This window comes from Dermochelys coriacea, chromosome 9, assembly GCF_009764565.3.
Source record: "Dermochelys coriacea isolate rDerCor1 chromosome 9, rDerCor1.pri.v4, whole genome shotgun sequence".
Taxonomy (NCBI): Eukaryota; Metazoa; Chordata; order Testudines; family Dermochelyidae; genus Dermochelys; species Dermochelys coriacea.
The window spans coordinates 65,236,620-65,253,032 of NC_050076.1; the positions used below are offsets into that span (position 1 = coordinate 65,236,620).

Here is a 16,413-nt window from a genome sequence, read left to right on the forward strand (position 1 = left end):
TGGGAATGGATGAGTCATTACACAAAGTAAAACTATTTCCCCATGGTATTTCTCCCCCGCACCCCACCCCCCACTGTTCCTCTGATATTCTTGTTAACTGCTGGAATTAGCCTACCTGCTTGTCACCATGGAAGGTTTTCCTCCTTTCCCCCCCCTGCTGTGGGTGATGGCTTATCTTAAGTGATCACTCTCCTTACAGTGTGTATGATAAACCCATTGTTTCATGTTCTCTGTGTGTGTGTATATAAATCTCTCCTCTGTTTTTTCCACCAAATGCATCCGATGAAGTGAGCTGTAGCTCACGAAAGCTTATGCTCAAATAAATTTGTTAGTCTCTAAGGTGCCACAAGTACTCCTTTTCTTTTTGCGAATACAGACTAACACGGCTGCTACTCTGAAACCTGACATCAGGATAGTGTCAGTGAGTCACCAACGGGTTCCCATAGCAATTTGGAATGTTAAAATTAGTTCAAAGAATCGTCTCACTCCATTATTTAACAAAAAATGAAAAAGTATTTAAGAGACAAAAACATCTGAGGACCCAACTCCCTGGAAGCCAGCCAGCACACCCCAAAAGCAGCTTTAAACAAAGGAGACTGGCCAGGACACAGAGGGATGAGCTATCCATGTTGGTCTCCACAGGACTCTGACGACAAGTTTACAGAGCCACAATAAAGGAGGAGGAAATGGAAGCCCCACTCCTAATGAAATGAAGGAAGGCCCAGAGTTAGGATGAAGAATTTACGGGTTTATTAAAGAAACTATACAAAAAAGGCACAATGGCAGCATGGGACAAGGGCTACTCTGACATCCTGTTAGTCTCCAACACTGTCTGCAAGATCTCATCAATCTGGTCTGACTCATAGTTAACATCCTGCAGCTCAAGGTGAGGGAGGACCAGCGAGAGGAGCTGGCTGACATTCCTACGCAGGTTCTTCAGCTTCTCCATAGTGCTGTGGATAAGAGGAGAAGGGTCAACGGTCAGAAACGCAAATGTTAGTTCCAATACATCCCTTCCCGTAACTTGGTGTCTTCCTTCCTATTACCAGTGCCGTGGGAAGCTGAGGTTCTTTGCTCCATTCTAAAAGCAGTGCAGCCTGCAGATGGTAGGATGGGAATATCTTGGGACCAACGCACAGGATTGGAAATAGGGGAATGTAACTCAGTTTTCAACTCTGTTGTAAGTTTCTCATGGGACACTGTGCAAATGAGTTCACTTCTCTGTAACAGGGGGGCAACAATACTTACCACACAGAGGGGTTGCATTTGTAAATCTAACTTAGGGTTGCATAGCTCAGCATTCGCACTTGTTCCCTATGATTCAATAAGTATTGTCAGGTCAGAAGCAGGGCTAAAAACACATCCTGGATATGGAAAGTCCCATGCTTGTGGGAAAGACAGTTCAGTACCTACAGAGTATTTCTTTCCCCTGACACATTCTCTTATCCTTAAGAAGCCAATATTGTCTGAATGATTCAACAGGAATACTCCATAAAGTGAACAATGTACTGCAAGAGAGAACCCAGCCCTGACAAAGGAACTCTGTGTGGGGTATCCTTCAAACCTGTAGTTATTTGACTTCACCTGTAAATCTCCTCCGTAGCCGCCCTTCTCACAACTAACAATCCTTAGCAATAACCCACTGTTACTCATGCAGCATCTTCAATTCATGGATGCCAAAGTGTCCTCCCAGAAGTCAGTTTCCTACATGGATGTCCCCCCTCAAGGTACCCATGTTCTATCCCCCCCCACCTTGGGACTCACTGATATTATCTATGGTTTAACCCACAGTTCTCACCTTTTCAAGTCTCCTCTCTCTGGGCTCCTGCAGGAGACATGTGCCTCCCTAAGCACCTCCAGGTGCATCTCTGTCTCCTTGAGCCTCTCCTTCAGCTCGGTCTTTTCCTCTATGGTCCTCTCCAGCTGAGCCTTCAGCTCTTGCAGTTCAGCCTGGCGGTAACCCATGTGTTTCTTGCTCCAATACAAGCCTTCGGTTTCCTGAGCCCTAAGCGTTGCCACCTCCTGTTGGCTTTTCAAGAAATCTGTCTTCAGGTGGCACTTCTCCTGCTCTAGTTCTTCCACCTGAGTTAAAGAAACAGCAAATGCAGGAGCATGCACAGGAAGTGAGGTTGCACATTAAGGGGTAAAAGAAAAAACAAAAAACAAAACACCAAACTTTCCAGGGGCTAAGGAACAGGGTAATTGCTAGTAAGGTAAAGAAGAAATCCTAACCCCTACTTGCCATACGAGAGACACAAGGGAAGGAGATTTTCTCTCCTTGTTAAGTCAGTCTTGATCTTCCCCATCCAATTCTCTATTGCCGCAGAACTTTACCCTCATGCCCCACCGGAATTCACAGCCAGGTGCGAATATTACCTTGCCCTGGAGCAAATCCCGTTCCGCTGAGACCATCTTCAGCTCCACTGAGAAATTCTCCGCAGTTTGTCTCAGCTCCTCCTGCTCCACCATATCCCTCTGATTTGTGGTCTTTGGTACCTGCAAGTCTCCTCCTCCTTTGTCCCCATCAGGGGGAGGATTGTTGTGGCTCCGGGACTTCTCCTCAACCTTTGCTTTATCAATTTTCTCCTCCCACCCAAAAGGGATTAGCTGAATGGGAGCTTCACCATCCACAGCAGCCTTTGAAATACCAACAACAGCCACAAAGGGCCTCTTGTCCACCTCCTCCACATTCCCACATGTATTTACACAGACGTTCTTATCTGCTGCCTGGTTTTCTGATATTAAGGCCGGCATTTCCTCTTCCAGTTCCACCTGGTCCACTGCAGTCTCCTTTTGCTCTCCTTCTAAGTGACTGAGACTTGCTGGTGTCTCTTTGGTAGGACAGAGACCCCCATTGTGTGAAGCATCCCCAGCGTGGTTGGTGCCACTGAGTGCATCCAGATGTTCTCTGACTAGGCGGGAGTCTATGCTGTCCTCTACACTCTCATCATCCTCGTCAGACTCGCTGCATTCCTGGTCCTGGTCTGCTTCAGCAGAGCTGTCCCTTTCAAAAGAAGTGCGGGGGCTGGAACTGCTCAGATCTGGGGGGGACGGGTCTATCCGCTCCCGATATCGCTTCCGCTTTTCCAGCAGCTTTTCTTCCGTAGATAGGTTATGCTTGCTGCAAAAGAGAGGACTGGGTCAGCGAGCCTGAACCCACTCTGTACAGCAGCCAAGCAGTGCCACCCCATCCCACTGAGAAAAGTAACCTCAGTGTTTAGGGAATAATGTTGATCTCCAAGAGTAGTCAGAGTTGCTTTCCCTCTCCCCCTCCCCCACTAGTCAGGGGTGCTCTTTGGGGCAGAGGGCAGGCTCCACAGAAACATTAAGATGAGGCCACTGCTGGAGGCAGGAGACCTGTTCTGCGGGCCTAGTGGTTTGACTACACTCAGCACTAACACAGCACTTTGAAATCTAAAGTGCTATACAGAAACTAACTAATAATCCTCACAACTCCCTCCCGAACCCTTGAGAGAAACAGGTAATTAATTGTTATCCTCGTTTTACAGATGGGGAACTTGCCATGTCAGTGGCAGAGCTGGGATTAGATCTTTAGAGTTCCTGGCTCCCCACTCCTCCCCAAACTCAATCCAGAAGAACCCACTGCACCTCTAATCCAGTATAGCAAAGCCTGTGAATCCTGTGTCCCTGAATGGAAGCCAGCTGCAGCTTGCAAAATCTCTCATGAAAAATGTTTGGTTGATACATTTCATTAAACACAACACAGGGTGTTTAAAATATTGGGCTTTTTTAAGTATCAGGAAAATGACCCAGTTAAATAAAGTTTACAATACATTGTAAAGCATATATTGTCCACATTGCCAAGCAAAATATGCGCCACTCAAACAGTCAGATGGCTGATGGACTTATTCACATAATTAAAAACAAAACTGAACTTCAGCCAGGAAGAAGCCAGCTCATTTGTAAGTGCACAGTGCGCCTACACCCATAAAAACCGTACACGGATCTGGAGAAGCTAAGCTCTCAGACTCGCTCATTCCAGGCCACTTCTTAAAACAGATCTTCCCCAGCAGGCAGACACCTTCCTCTCAATCTCACACTGTTTCTGCAGTGACTACAGTGCTTGTTTATGTCAGAAAAAAATAATCAGAGAAGTATTAACTAGATTAACATACATTTGCTTTAGCACGAAGTGGCTTCCTCTTTACGTCCCCCTTTATTCATATTTAGGTTGTTTAGTTCTGCTCCCTGATTGTAAGGCTTCAGTTTTATTCAAATCTCCTCTTGTTGCCTCCATCCCACACTGCTTTACATTTCTCTAGGTTGCTTTGCACTTGATTCTTTCCACTAGGAAAGAGCAGGAGTTGGCCATTACCCTGGCCAAACCCCACTTTGGCCAATTCCAGTCTACCTTCTTAAACTTCCTGGTTCAACAGTCAGCCAGAATTTAATTTTCACTTCTGTGCCTGGAAAATCCTAAAATCTGGTATGCAGTCTGGCTGATTCAGAATGGCTGCCATCATTTACCCAGAGGTGGCTGTGTTTTAGTGGCAGGCTAAGTGGTTCCTCTCCATTTATGGTCTACTCAGGGATCTGTTATGATTGGAAGATTTGATCCTCTACAACAAGAGTTTTCAAACTCTTTAACACCATGGAACATTTCAATATGAAGATTTGGTCTACCATTTGCAATGTCAACTACAGTGACTGCTCAGGGGAAAAAGCAGTGTTAGGAAGTGTTGAATGTATTTTCTGCTTCTTGGCATGAATTAGAAGCTGGAAATAAAAGCACCAGGTAAGCAGCATTACCAAAGAATTCCACTGACAACCTTTTAAGAATTTGAGAACCTCTGCTCATGCCATTGCATTATTTCTAAAGCATTTTAAATTCACTAATGCTACATGTCACTACCCTTGTGCATATAGAACAGGCTACACCATCTGAGCAGCTCCTTTTCCAAGCTGTCACCCAGAGTGGGGCTCTAAAAGGGCAGGTGGACAAATTGTGCCACCAAGTGCACAGAAGGTGTACTGCAGCACTTAAAAAACTGATCAAAGACTTCTCACATAGTAAATACAGACCTGGAGACAATGCTAGGGCAAGCGACAGGAGAGGAGAAAATGAACCTAAAATCCAAGTGAGGTTCAAATTTAACTAAGAAGCTTCTCTTAACCAAAGTAGCTGTTCCACCTGCTTGAGGCCAAAAATCAACTGGATTTTCAGCTAGAGCTCTTAAGGGCTGACTTCACAAATTTTGCTGAATTTCCTGTCTCCATCTGATGACAGGAAGTCACATTGTCCATTATCCAGACTGACCCTAGGGGCTGTGGGAGAATCAGAATTGCACCAGTTAGGGTTGCCAACTTTCCACTTGCACAAAACTGAACACCCTTGCCCGGCTCCTGCCGCTCCTCCGAGGCCACACCCCCTGTTCTGCCCCTTCTCCAAGGCTACGCCCCCGCTCACTCCATTCCCCCTCCCTCTGTCGCTTGCTCTCCTCATCCTCACTCACTCATTTTCACCAGGCTGGCTCAGGGGGTTGGGGTGCGGGAGGAGGTGAGAGCTCTGGATGGGGGTGGGAGCTCCAGGGTGTGGCCAGAAATGAGGAGTTGTGGGAGGGGACTCTGGGCTAGGGCAGTGGGTTGGGATGCGAGTGGGGGTGAGGGCTCTGGGGTGGGGCCAGGGGGTGCAGGAGGGGGCTCCAGACTGGGGCTGAGGGGTTCGGAGAGTCGGAGGGGGGGTCAGGGCTGGGGCACGGGGTTGGAATCGGGAGGGGGTCAGAGGTGCAGGCTCCAGGTGGCACTTACCTCAAGCAGCTCCTAGAAGCAGCGGCATGTCCCCCCTCTGGCTCCTACGTCGAAGGGTGGCCAGCTGGCTCCACACACTACCCTGTCCGCAGGCGCTGCCCCATCAGCTCCCTTTGGACGCAGTTTGCCGCGAATGGGAGTTGCAGAGCTAGCGCTTGGGGCAGGGGCACAGTGCGGAGCCCCGTCTGCCCCTATATATAGGAACGGAGGGGGGGCATGCCGCTGCTGCCGGAAGCCGCAAGGAGCCTGCCTTAGCTCCACTGCGCTGCAAACCGGACTTAACTGTCCAGGGTCCCTTTTTGACTGGGCATTCTGGTTGAAAACCAGACACCTGGCAACCCTAGAACCAGTGCAAAGAACTGCTGAGATGAATTTAGGTTGAGACTCTACATATATAGAGCTGTGAGGGCGGTGGCACCAATGAGATAGAAAAAGGACTCTGGTCAAAGTGAAAGGAGGAAAAGATTAAAAAATTAGGACATAGCAAGGATTTCTGTTCCTTCCTCTTTGCCCACCCTGCTCCCACTTTCCTTGTCCGAGGTTAAGGTGAAAAATCAAATTTGTGTTACAAACTGCAAGAGACTCACCTCAAAGAGAAAGACAAAAGGAAAAACAACTTTGCAAACGTGATCCTATTAGTGAGCAATATTCCAAACTTCGTTCTTTCAGCATTTAAGGGAGGGCGTCATGGGTACCAATGTCAAGGACTGGAGAAGCCCAGTCATGCATGTCCTAGGTACTTGTTAGAGAATTAAGTGAACCACCATCCCTTCCCCCAGTGTACCGTGATTCACTGAGTGCTGCTATAATCTCAGCACTAAAGGTTCAGCCGAGGATACATAGACACTAGCTGAAGCCATAATTAAACCAGATCGCCTTGCAATCCATTTAGCAAAGCTCTCCGTGTTCCCATTTCAAGGCCAGCAAAACACCAAGAAGAAAGCTGAACTGTGTTCAGAGAATCTGAAGTTAAAAAAGGAAAGTGTAAGAGGAATGAGGACAGATCTTCTGGCTCCAGCCAACACCTGCTTTAATCAGATTCTCAGATAATCCTCTCCCACTCCCTGTCTCATGTCCCTACACTCCAAGAGCAAGCATACACAGAATCTCACACACAGGGTGGGTGTCCCACAACAGGAGGAGAGTTGTTATTGATAAGGAGGCAGTTGTTTGCACCATCGCACCTACCTTGCTGTCTGTGGTATATTTTGCTCCAAAGGCCCAGTAGTCAGATAGATAGCACTGATCTTGTCAAGAGCAGGGGGAGGAGTGAGAGAGCCAGCAATCCCAACAGGCCCCTCTTCCGTGGGCTCTTGCTTTGCCACACCTGTTACACTGTTATTGTGAGCAGGACAGGGCTCTGGAGTAGTGGATAATACCTGGCAAGGAAGGGAGCATTGAAACAATAAAACAAATAGCCCCTCTCACATGCCAGCTGCAGCTTTGGAAAAAGTTACTTAACCAAACTGAAAGCAGTGTGGGAGTGTACTTGAGTATTCAGCCTGAGCAGATCCACCAACTGGGAATTAAAAGAAATTTTTCCTAGTGGGTACCATCACTGGCGCTATGCCAGCTAAGACCAACGCCCACTTTCCTCCCCCCACCCCAATCACCTAATGGTCATGGACTGCACCCACAACACCATCAGACAAATCTCTACAAGTCCAGGACTGACCCATTCCCTTAGAGGTTACCACTTCAGGGGACTCTGCCAGCTGGATGTTGAACTGGTCCCCCTTGCAACAACCACCTCAGCAGACTTTACCAGCTGAGGACCAAACCAAATTACTGCACAGTCACTGTCCCAAAGGGGAATTTCTCTCTCCTCCACATCCCCAGTCACTACCACAAGTGGCATGGTTAGTGTTTAGGGCTATAAGAGTTCATCTCCTTCCCAGTTCAGGCAATGGTGCTTTAGCTCCTCCATGCCAGGATGTGAGGGGTTTCCTGGTGCTTCTGTGAGAATGTCCATGCACAGAGGGATGCATGCAAGAGACAAACTGACTTTCTTTCTACACATACAGGGGCATGCACCTGGGGAAATTGTGGGATGATCATGTCATGAAAGAAACATGAATGACTAAGGGAAGAGAGGAGGAATTGATGCCACTACTGTGGGAAGAGACGACAAACATGAGTGAGGACAGAGTAACACCTCAGAGAACCTCCTAGTCTCAAACCAGATCAAATGCTCTGCAACAGTGATCAAAGCCTCATCTACTTACGTGCTTCACGGTATGCATGGCTTATTGGGAAGTGGCTTATGGAGAGGAGAGAAGGTGGGAGTGAGAAGTCCTCCTGTCCTCACCAGGTTTGTCCTTCCCAATGGATCAGGGAAAGACTAGTCTAGCATGCGACATGAGGGTATCTTTGGGAAGAGGGCATGCAACAAGACTAGGCTGGGGTTGGAATGGGAGCAGGAAGATGTTTTAATACCATGATGATTGTTGGGAGGGAACTGTCCCTAAAGGACGGCCAACCTGATCGCATGCTGCAGTATCCAGAGCTGCCCGGAGAACCCATCCTGGGCAGCCGTGTCCGAAAGACAGTGCTCCTGAAAATTCAAAACATCAGTCTTTATATAACCAGGTAACCTGAAAGTGGGAAAGGGCCTGAAAGAACCAGCCCTGCGACTGCAGGACGGGAAGGGGGACCTCACCGACCCCTCTTCTGTGTTGAGAGGGGGCAAGATCAAGCCCCTTGATTAAGACAGGGCTTGGGAGAAAGAATGGCATGTGAGCTGGAGCTCCTAAGCACTGTCACACTGTTAATAAGTATGGTGTTAATATTGCTCTGGTGTTTTCATGTCCAAGCTTGCATACACAGGGTTTTCTTGTTCCAGCCAATACACCGTGATCCTCGTGTCAGCGCCTCTCTCAGCAGAAGACAGAAATAAGGAAGACCAGGGCAGGGCAGAGACTTTGCCATCCCCAACAGCAAAGAGCAGGGTTCCCCACTCTCCAGACCATCACAAAGCTTTCTCCAGTCATTTCCTTCCTCTCACCTGGTATTCCAGGTTCTCCAAAGATGACGACGACCTCCTCCTCTTTCTATCTGCGGTCTGCTCTCTAAGTGATGGAAAGGAAGAAGGCATTCAGTTTCCACTCTCTGTAAGGCTCAACTAGGATCTGAAGTTTATCTCTACGAGGAGAAACAGTTGGGAGGTGGCATGGGCAAGACTTAGGACATTAAGATACCTCAGCATGAGGAGAGTTTACTACTACAGTGCAAGAACATTGTCATGGCATCACCTCTGTGACTCCAGTGAGCAGGCAGTTTGGATTAACTAGAGGAGTCTAGTTTCAGAGATAGAGATCCTAGAAAGTGGGTGAGAGAAACCAAGGGGACATCATTGATGTTCACCCAGGAACCACTGACATGTGCGCCTCCTGTGAGAAAACTGGGACATGTCACATGCACCTTGAACTGCTATGCAGAGAGGTACTGCAGTTTCCTTCTCCCCCCCCTGGTTGGGTTGAGTGGACAGAAGCAGCAGCAGGACTGGGGAGGGAAAACAAAATTGGTTTGCTTACTCCCTTGCTGTTGCTAGCCCGTCTGCAGGATGAAGTCAGCATATACTTAACTGTTTCCTGGATTTTCGGTCATAGCTGGTCATCTCCTCATCACTGGGCTCCTGCTCCTCAGGTGCTGAGCAGTTTCTGCAATGAGATCAGTCCATCATGCTTGAGCATGAGAGAGTACAGTTTGATTGTCGCCTACGAATTCCCCAAGTCTTTAGGATCTTTGTATACGTCTCCAGCTGCTCTCTCAGACTCTTCAGTACTTTATCTTTCCTTATAACCTTTGCATCTATTTCACACAAAGAGAGCTGTGGGAGCAGCCTGGAAACAACAAAATTTAAAATATTTAGAGGAAAACAAGCAACTTACCTCCTAAAATTACACAGATGAGGAGGCAGAAAGCAAAGCTTTTAAGATCTGAGTTTACGGCATCAAGCATTGTTATATGTGTGTCATTTCCTCTCAAATTATGAGTTACTATGGAGAACAGTGTGGCAATCCCTGTCTCCCATAGTGGCCAATACCAGATGCCTCAGGGGAAAGCATAAGACCCCCATAATGAACAATTAGACTGTACTATTCTTACAGGGAAAAGTAACTCCTGATCCCAGAGAGTTAATGGTTTCTTATAACCTGAAGCAGGAGGGTTTACATCCCTTATACACTAGTTTAAAAAAAATGCAACTGTGGACATGAATTGTATAAAAATATCTAATTCTACTAAATTCCTGACCTCCATTTTACCTTGTGGCAATGAGCCCCCCAGAGTAATTATGTGCCACGTAAACACCGAGTTCCTTTGTCACTTTTAAATTTGACTGAATATTCCCTAGTCCTTATATTATGAGAAAGGGCAAAGAGGAGTTCCCGACTGGCCACCTTTACACCATTCCTTATTGTGTATACATCCAGTACATCCTACCTCTAAACGAGTCGATCCTAATCCTTTTGATTTCTCCTCCTATGGAAGTCTTTCCATGGCTCTAATAATTTTCATTGACCTTCTTCTTTGTGAGATAGGGTGACCATGAGTAGGCACAGAATTCCAGGTTTGGGTTTACCAGTGATTTATATAAAAGTGTAATAACAGTCTCAGCAATATTCTCTATCCCCTTTTAAAGTACCTTCCTAGTAACACGTTGATGGGTTTTGTTTTGGTGGGTTTTTTTAAAGCCACAACTATGGCACCTTGAGCAGATGTTTTCACTCAACTGTTCATAATGATCGTAGGTCTTTTGCCTGAGAGATTACAGTTAATTTAGAAACCATCTGTACGTATGAGTACCTTAATTGTTCTTTCTAACCAGAATTGCTTCACACTTGTTTATCTTGCTCCCTGATACTCAGTTTAAACAGACTCAGCTGAAGTTGCTGACAATCCACTCATCTTGACTGAAAATTGCATCATCTGTAATCTGACACCTCCTTTTCCAGATCACTAATTAATATATTAAACAGCCACCATTCTAGTCCAGAATCTTGAGGAATCCTATTAAGCTCCTCCCATGTGAGGACGTGTATTTCAAATGGGATTTTTGTTCCATACCTGTTTTCTGAGTGGCGATCATAAGGGCTGGCCAGGTACACTTCTATATTTCAAGGTCTATGCAGATGCACATGTACATGGGAAAGGAAGCAGGAGCCAGCAAAAATTGGGACAGCGAGCATTTGTATTAAGAGTGGGAGGCAGCAGGGAGAAAGTTCAGAAAAGGACTGAGATAAATGAGCTCCTTACTTGTACTTGGGGTGGGGATGGAGATGACAAAACCACTTCTCAGGTAATGATGCAGGATCAACCTTGTCAGGGAGCTTCCTCCATTTCAGACACTCCTCACACTGCACCCAAGTCTGGTCTGGTCTCCCTCTGGAAAGAGAGATACATGGACTAAATGTCTAGGATACAAAGCTAAGAACTACCCCTGCCCTATATTTCATCCATTGAGTACTGAGAACGCTGCATCCAGAGTTGCAACTGCGTGACTGGCTAGCCTGGTCTACAATTTCTGGCAGCACGTGTCCCTATTTAGTTTTGTTTTTAATAACTGTCCATTCTCAGACGTTCTGATTCACTCTGCAGGTAGTGCCTATATAATATGAGCACCCCCAAGTGAAGCTACTTCCCCATCGCCAGCAACAGACTCCCAGTGGACATAAAGTGCTTGGCCTTGCAGAGGACAGATAGCCATCAGCACCATACCCATTCCCCATCACCTCAACCCCACACCTTGCCATGCTCTCTGTCAGCTGCACATAGCTCCCTCAGAATAGATTGCTCACCTCACTATTGTGCTGTTCACCTCAGAGCTATGAAAATGAAGGCTCGATCATATTAGCACCTAATCCGGACAGGTAGCTCAGGCATGGCACTGCACACCCCAGCCTGGAACACCACATTATCCTAGTCACAGTGCCCTCCATACGCCTGCCAATGCCCCTCCATTCTCACCTGGAACATCCTATCGTTTACATGTCCTGGTCACCCACAACATTAGGCAGTGGACTAGGCTGAGATCACTAAAAACTTATTACACTAGCAGCCTTTGCAGCTAGATCTCCCAATGTGAAGGGATACTAATCAACCCGCCATACTCTCTGCCCTTCCTCAGCTCCCCACCTTCTCTGCAGATGAAAGGCCCAGTGCTTTTAATGCTGCACTAAAATTAGACCATCATCATGTTCGAACTCACGCTATCATGTTGGCGGCACTGGAACTACCCAAGTTCATCTGCGTCACCTTCGCCTTCCAGTAAGTATTGAGTTTCTGTCCCAGTGCAGTAATTGTCCGTCTAGAGGGAAGGGGACAGCAGTGAAAATCAGGCAAATTCCACTGAAAATCACAACAGGTAGCACAAGTAACAACGCAGGTGGAGAAGCAAACCTCCTTTACTGCCTGTCTCTGCCTTTCACTTCAGTAACCACAGGTGCTCAGATATGACAGCGGTGGGGATGGAGAAGGCACTCAGACATGCCATTGCAGGAACAACTTGAGTTTTGGAACATTCATCTAGATTTGTACCAAGAATAACCCTGATGTATCACCCATCCCACAGCTTCAGAAGTCTGCCAATACCACCCTATGTTACCAGTACACAGGGTTCCTGATATTCAAGATCTCTGGGGTCTTGCACTCTGCCACCTAAAATGCTCTTAGAGCCTCTCATTAGAGCAGGATTGCCTTTTTGTTCAGAGGTCATTTCCTTTCCAAACCAGCGTTATGAGCACCCCAGTTTTCACAGAGTTTAAAGCCAGAAGGGACCATTAAGATCATGTAGTCTGACATCCTGTACAACACAGGCTAGAGAACCTCATCCTATAATTTCTGCATCCTTTAGGGCTCAAGGTCAGGCTGTGCACAGAAACTAAGGTCTCTCATCTTTGGTCCCAAAATTAGCATAAACACATAATTTTTACCAAGGAAGACTGAGGCCACACAGGCTAAGACCAAACCCAAGCCACTAACTAGTCCTGGCTAGCCTTGCCTGAAACCTTTGGGCAATTCCCCCACACCCTCCAAAGAGAAGCCATCAGGCCCTCTAACATTTCCAGGTAGCCTAATGAAATGTCTCATCCAGCCACTAGCTGCTATATACGATTCAAGTAATCACTGGGACTAAGGCCAGCATCCATTAACTTAAAACAAATTAGATACAAGCCCAAGCATGGGTATTGTGCACAGGTAGAGAGGGTGGAGCAGACACAGGGTTTTCTTCTCCCAAGGAAAACTGCATTTCTACCCTTTGCCTTTGGATGAGGCTGGTATATCAGAATAAGGTCTTTAAGTGCTTTTTGGGACAGTCTCGCCATCTCTTACACATCCTAACAGAAAATGTCTCATCACACTGACCAGAGGATACCTTAGAATGCAGAGATACCTGACATACTTATGAAAAGAGAAAATCCAAATTCTAGATAGCAGTGTTCAGACTGGAACACAAAGCACAGGCCTAGCCAAGTCTCACCCCAAATTACTGTCTCTCTTGCTCTACAGGCCAGCTTGCTATAGGGACCAAGATTTGGGGATGCCTCGTCTCCCTTAACTTTAGGCAGCCCCTGCATTCAAGGATTAATTGCATCCATAATATACCCTTTCCACTGATAAAACAGGCTTCCTGGTGTCAGACTCACACCAAAAGCCCCCATCGAGCAGCACATGAAACCTATGCACCTGAGAAGGATGTAAGTTCTGGTCAAGTCAATAACCTAGCAGCTTGGTGGGGGAGGGGGTCATGAAGATGACAGACCAGAGAGACGTTCACAAACATCTCACCTCTCACTTCCTGCTGAGACAAGGGGGCCCCTAACCTCAGCACAGCAGCCCAGAGCTCTGGTAGCTATTTGCACTAACTTAAGAGCAGCTGGCTATCTGCAAAGCAAAGACAAACAGCAGGGTCTGCTCTGACCTCCCACTGCCCGTTCTAAATTCGATGCTTACATTCATTTGTAAATGTTCATCTATAGCGCAGCATTTCCCCAAAGTTAGGAGTATGTCCAAATGAGTAGCTGGGGGGAGGGGAGGTATGGAACAGTGTCAATGCCAGTTTCTCTCATGCTGCCCTGCTAACATGTCACGACGGTTCAAGGTGGGGACATGACTGGTTTAATTTTCCAGCTGTGGGGTTCAGTTTCTGAAAGCCTGGGGAACACTGCCTTAGTGAATGAAAATACACTGTTCTATTTCAGATAAATCTCTGGGGCATGGTTTAGGGATCATGGGTGGAAACATGCATGAAAACCAGCACTAGATGAACATGGAGACTACTCCCTCTCTCAACCCAGGACAGCAAGGTCTCTCCAGACTGCTGAGAAACATGGTCAGATATTTTCTGGCAAGGGCGTCAGAAAGAAGATAAGCCAACATGGAGCTACTTCATACGTAAAGCCCATGCATAACAGTAGCCCCAGCTGCAGGCCTCCCTTACCGGTATTCCTTGCTTTCTTCAAAGTCCTGTTTGTTGTGTGCTGGTTTCAAGAAGTTGCATTCAATCACCCCAATCACGCCCATGCCATCCCCCTACACCAATGGTCAAAAAAGAAGGAAGAGAACCAATCATTTCAGCCATACTGAGTACAACAGAAAAGGAGATAGCACCTTCAGGAGAACAATTCCTATTCCCCTGGAATCCCGGCTACAAGATTCAAGTTACCATACATCCCCTCCCTGATACAGGAGTTGATGGTAACACCTCTGAATGTGCCATGTACAGCAACAATATGCATCAGATATGAACACTTGGCAACCTCCAAGGGCCTGATCTCAGTCCCCAGCTGGCAGATCCCCTTGAGACAGGGCAGACAAGGAAAGGCGTAAGCACAAGTCCATAAGGTATAAACCTCAATCATCATCTAGCTTCTTTACTCTGAAAGCCACCAATTTATCTATATCTAAGATGACCCCTAGAAGCAAAGCAATGACAGCCAGCTTGCTGGCACAGCTATGCTGCCCCACCACTGCACACGCAATTCTGTAATGAGTATACCACTCAGAAAAGAGAGTAGTCTGGCTAAGAGGATGGCTTTCACAACTTGAGTTCCCCGCCAGCATCTGCTCCTTACAGCAGCTATAAATAATCTCAGGGGACACACTTGGATCTCAGCTTCTAGACAAGTGTACAATATGGATATAGGTTTAGTAAACGGCTCATGGAAACTGACAGCCCAGTTACCAGGTTCAAGAACTCCTGCACTAAGCTGGTGAGATCCTGAAGGATCATGGGACCTGAGAGTAAGGATCTATGGACGGGGCCTATCTTTGATGAAGCCATGTTCCTCTCCTCTCCCATTCCTGAGAGCAGAGGGGAAGCACTGATCACTCACCTTCATTTGGCAGCCCACCCTCTCATAGGACTTTATGAGTCGGTTGTTGTGATACATCATGATCCCGTAGTGGCTATTGTTCTTGCAATTAAACCCAAAGGTGATCTTCACCCTCTTGTTCTTAGATAAAGCTCGTCAAAGGAGAAAAACAACAAGCTCCAAGGAGGAAGAAAGAAGTGAATGGCGTTTTGTGGGAAGACCATTGTGTGTGTGGTTGGGGGCGCAGGGGAAAGGAGCCGCTGATGGAGTACAACAGAAGGTCAAATGTCTCCAAACAAAGGTAAAGCCCACAAGTTTTCAATGTCTCAGCCTCATGATGTAGGTTGTGTGATGCAAATGTGCTGTTTAGACTACAGCAACACCTTTGCCTCCTTAGCAGGAGGGTAGAGCTGAGCATTGGCCTTTGTAGAGTGAGGAAGGCCCGGCGTACACAGCCAAAAATGGTGTACAAGCATAACTGCAGCCCATCTGAGTTCCAACAATTTAACACGACCAGTCTGGACAGAACAAGACTGTTACAGATAGGTTAAAATAACTGCTTTACACAAGGTCTCTAAAAAGGCTACAATATTAATTTTAAGCTGGTTATAAAGCAATCAAGTTCTGACCAAAGAATCATCATCAAACTGAGTTATAACCCAGACAGGCCAGCAAATGACTAAAAATGTGATTAAATTTGGTTGTTTTGGCTTTGTAAACAGGACCAAAGAAACCTCAAGAAATAATGAAATGAAGACAACAAGGCCCACAGAATTAGAGAAAATTCAGCAGACACCCACTTCCACTTGGTTTCAGTTCTGGGCAAGAAATTCTGCTACTAGGTTTAAAAAAATAGAAGCTATTTATAAAGAACAATATTGTTATCCCAGAAGTATCCTTCTGGTTGGCCTATCTATTTAAGAGGGCTCCACATTTAACGGAATTATGCGAAGAGGTACATTTGCATTGTGTGTCACCTTCTGGGGTTACCTTAAGTGCATTCTAACAATTTTATTCTTCAGTGTCAGGGATATATTACGTTTTACTTATGCTGGTTCTGCAGAACCAACACAGTTGTGAGAGAACAAGCCAAAGTCCATTCCTTATTGTGCATTGTCATCGATTACTAAACTCCACTTAGGCACACTTATGCTCAAGTGTCACTGAAGACAGGATCTAATCTGTAAAAGGACCCATGCCCAAGTCTCTGATCCCTGGCTGAGTATGCAGGGCTGGTACGTTTGCCTTGACTTGGAATCACGGCTCTCTTCTTGGGTCAGTGCGTTCTCAACAACGCACACAAAGCGTAAAGAAAATTGTCTGTTCAATA

General features: G+C 46.6%; 1 protein-coding gene across 3 annotated transcripts in view; it reads right to left on the reverse strand.

Annotated features, from left to right (window-relative positions):
- Positions 1–727: 727 nt before the first annotated feature.
- Positions 728–16,413, reverse strand: part of MORC4 (MORC family CW-type zinc finger 4) — a 31,746-nt gene continuing 16,060 nt past the window's right edge. For 2 of the 3 annotated variants that reach the window (XM_038416799.2, XM_043492281.1), the window contains 10 exons: positions 15,105–15,224; positions 14,210–14,301; positions 11,978–12,076; positions 11,026–11,154; positions 9,354–9,428; positions 8,774–8,837; positions 6,958–7,148; positions 2,377–3,121; positions 1,799–2,082; positions 728–953 (listed from right to left, as the gene is read on the reverse strand). In XM_038416799.2, the coding sequence (XP_038272727.1) occupies positions 800–953; positions 1,799–2,082; positions 2,377–3,121; positions 6,958–7,148; positions 8,774–8,837; positions 9,354–9,428; positions 11,026–11,154; positions 11,978–12,076; positions 14,210–14,301; positions 15,105–15,224 (1,953 nt within the window). In that variant the 3' untranslated portion in view covers positions 728–799. Of the gene's footprint in view, positions 954–1,798; positions 2,083–2,376; positions 3,122–6,957; positions 7,149–8,773; positions 8,838–9,189; positions 9,271–9,353; positions 9,429–11,025; positions 11,155–11,977; positions 12,077–14,209; positions 14,302–15,104; positions 15,225–16,413 lie in introns of all 3 variants that reach the window. The other variant, XM_043492280.1, reaches the window with a different exon arrangement.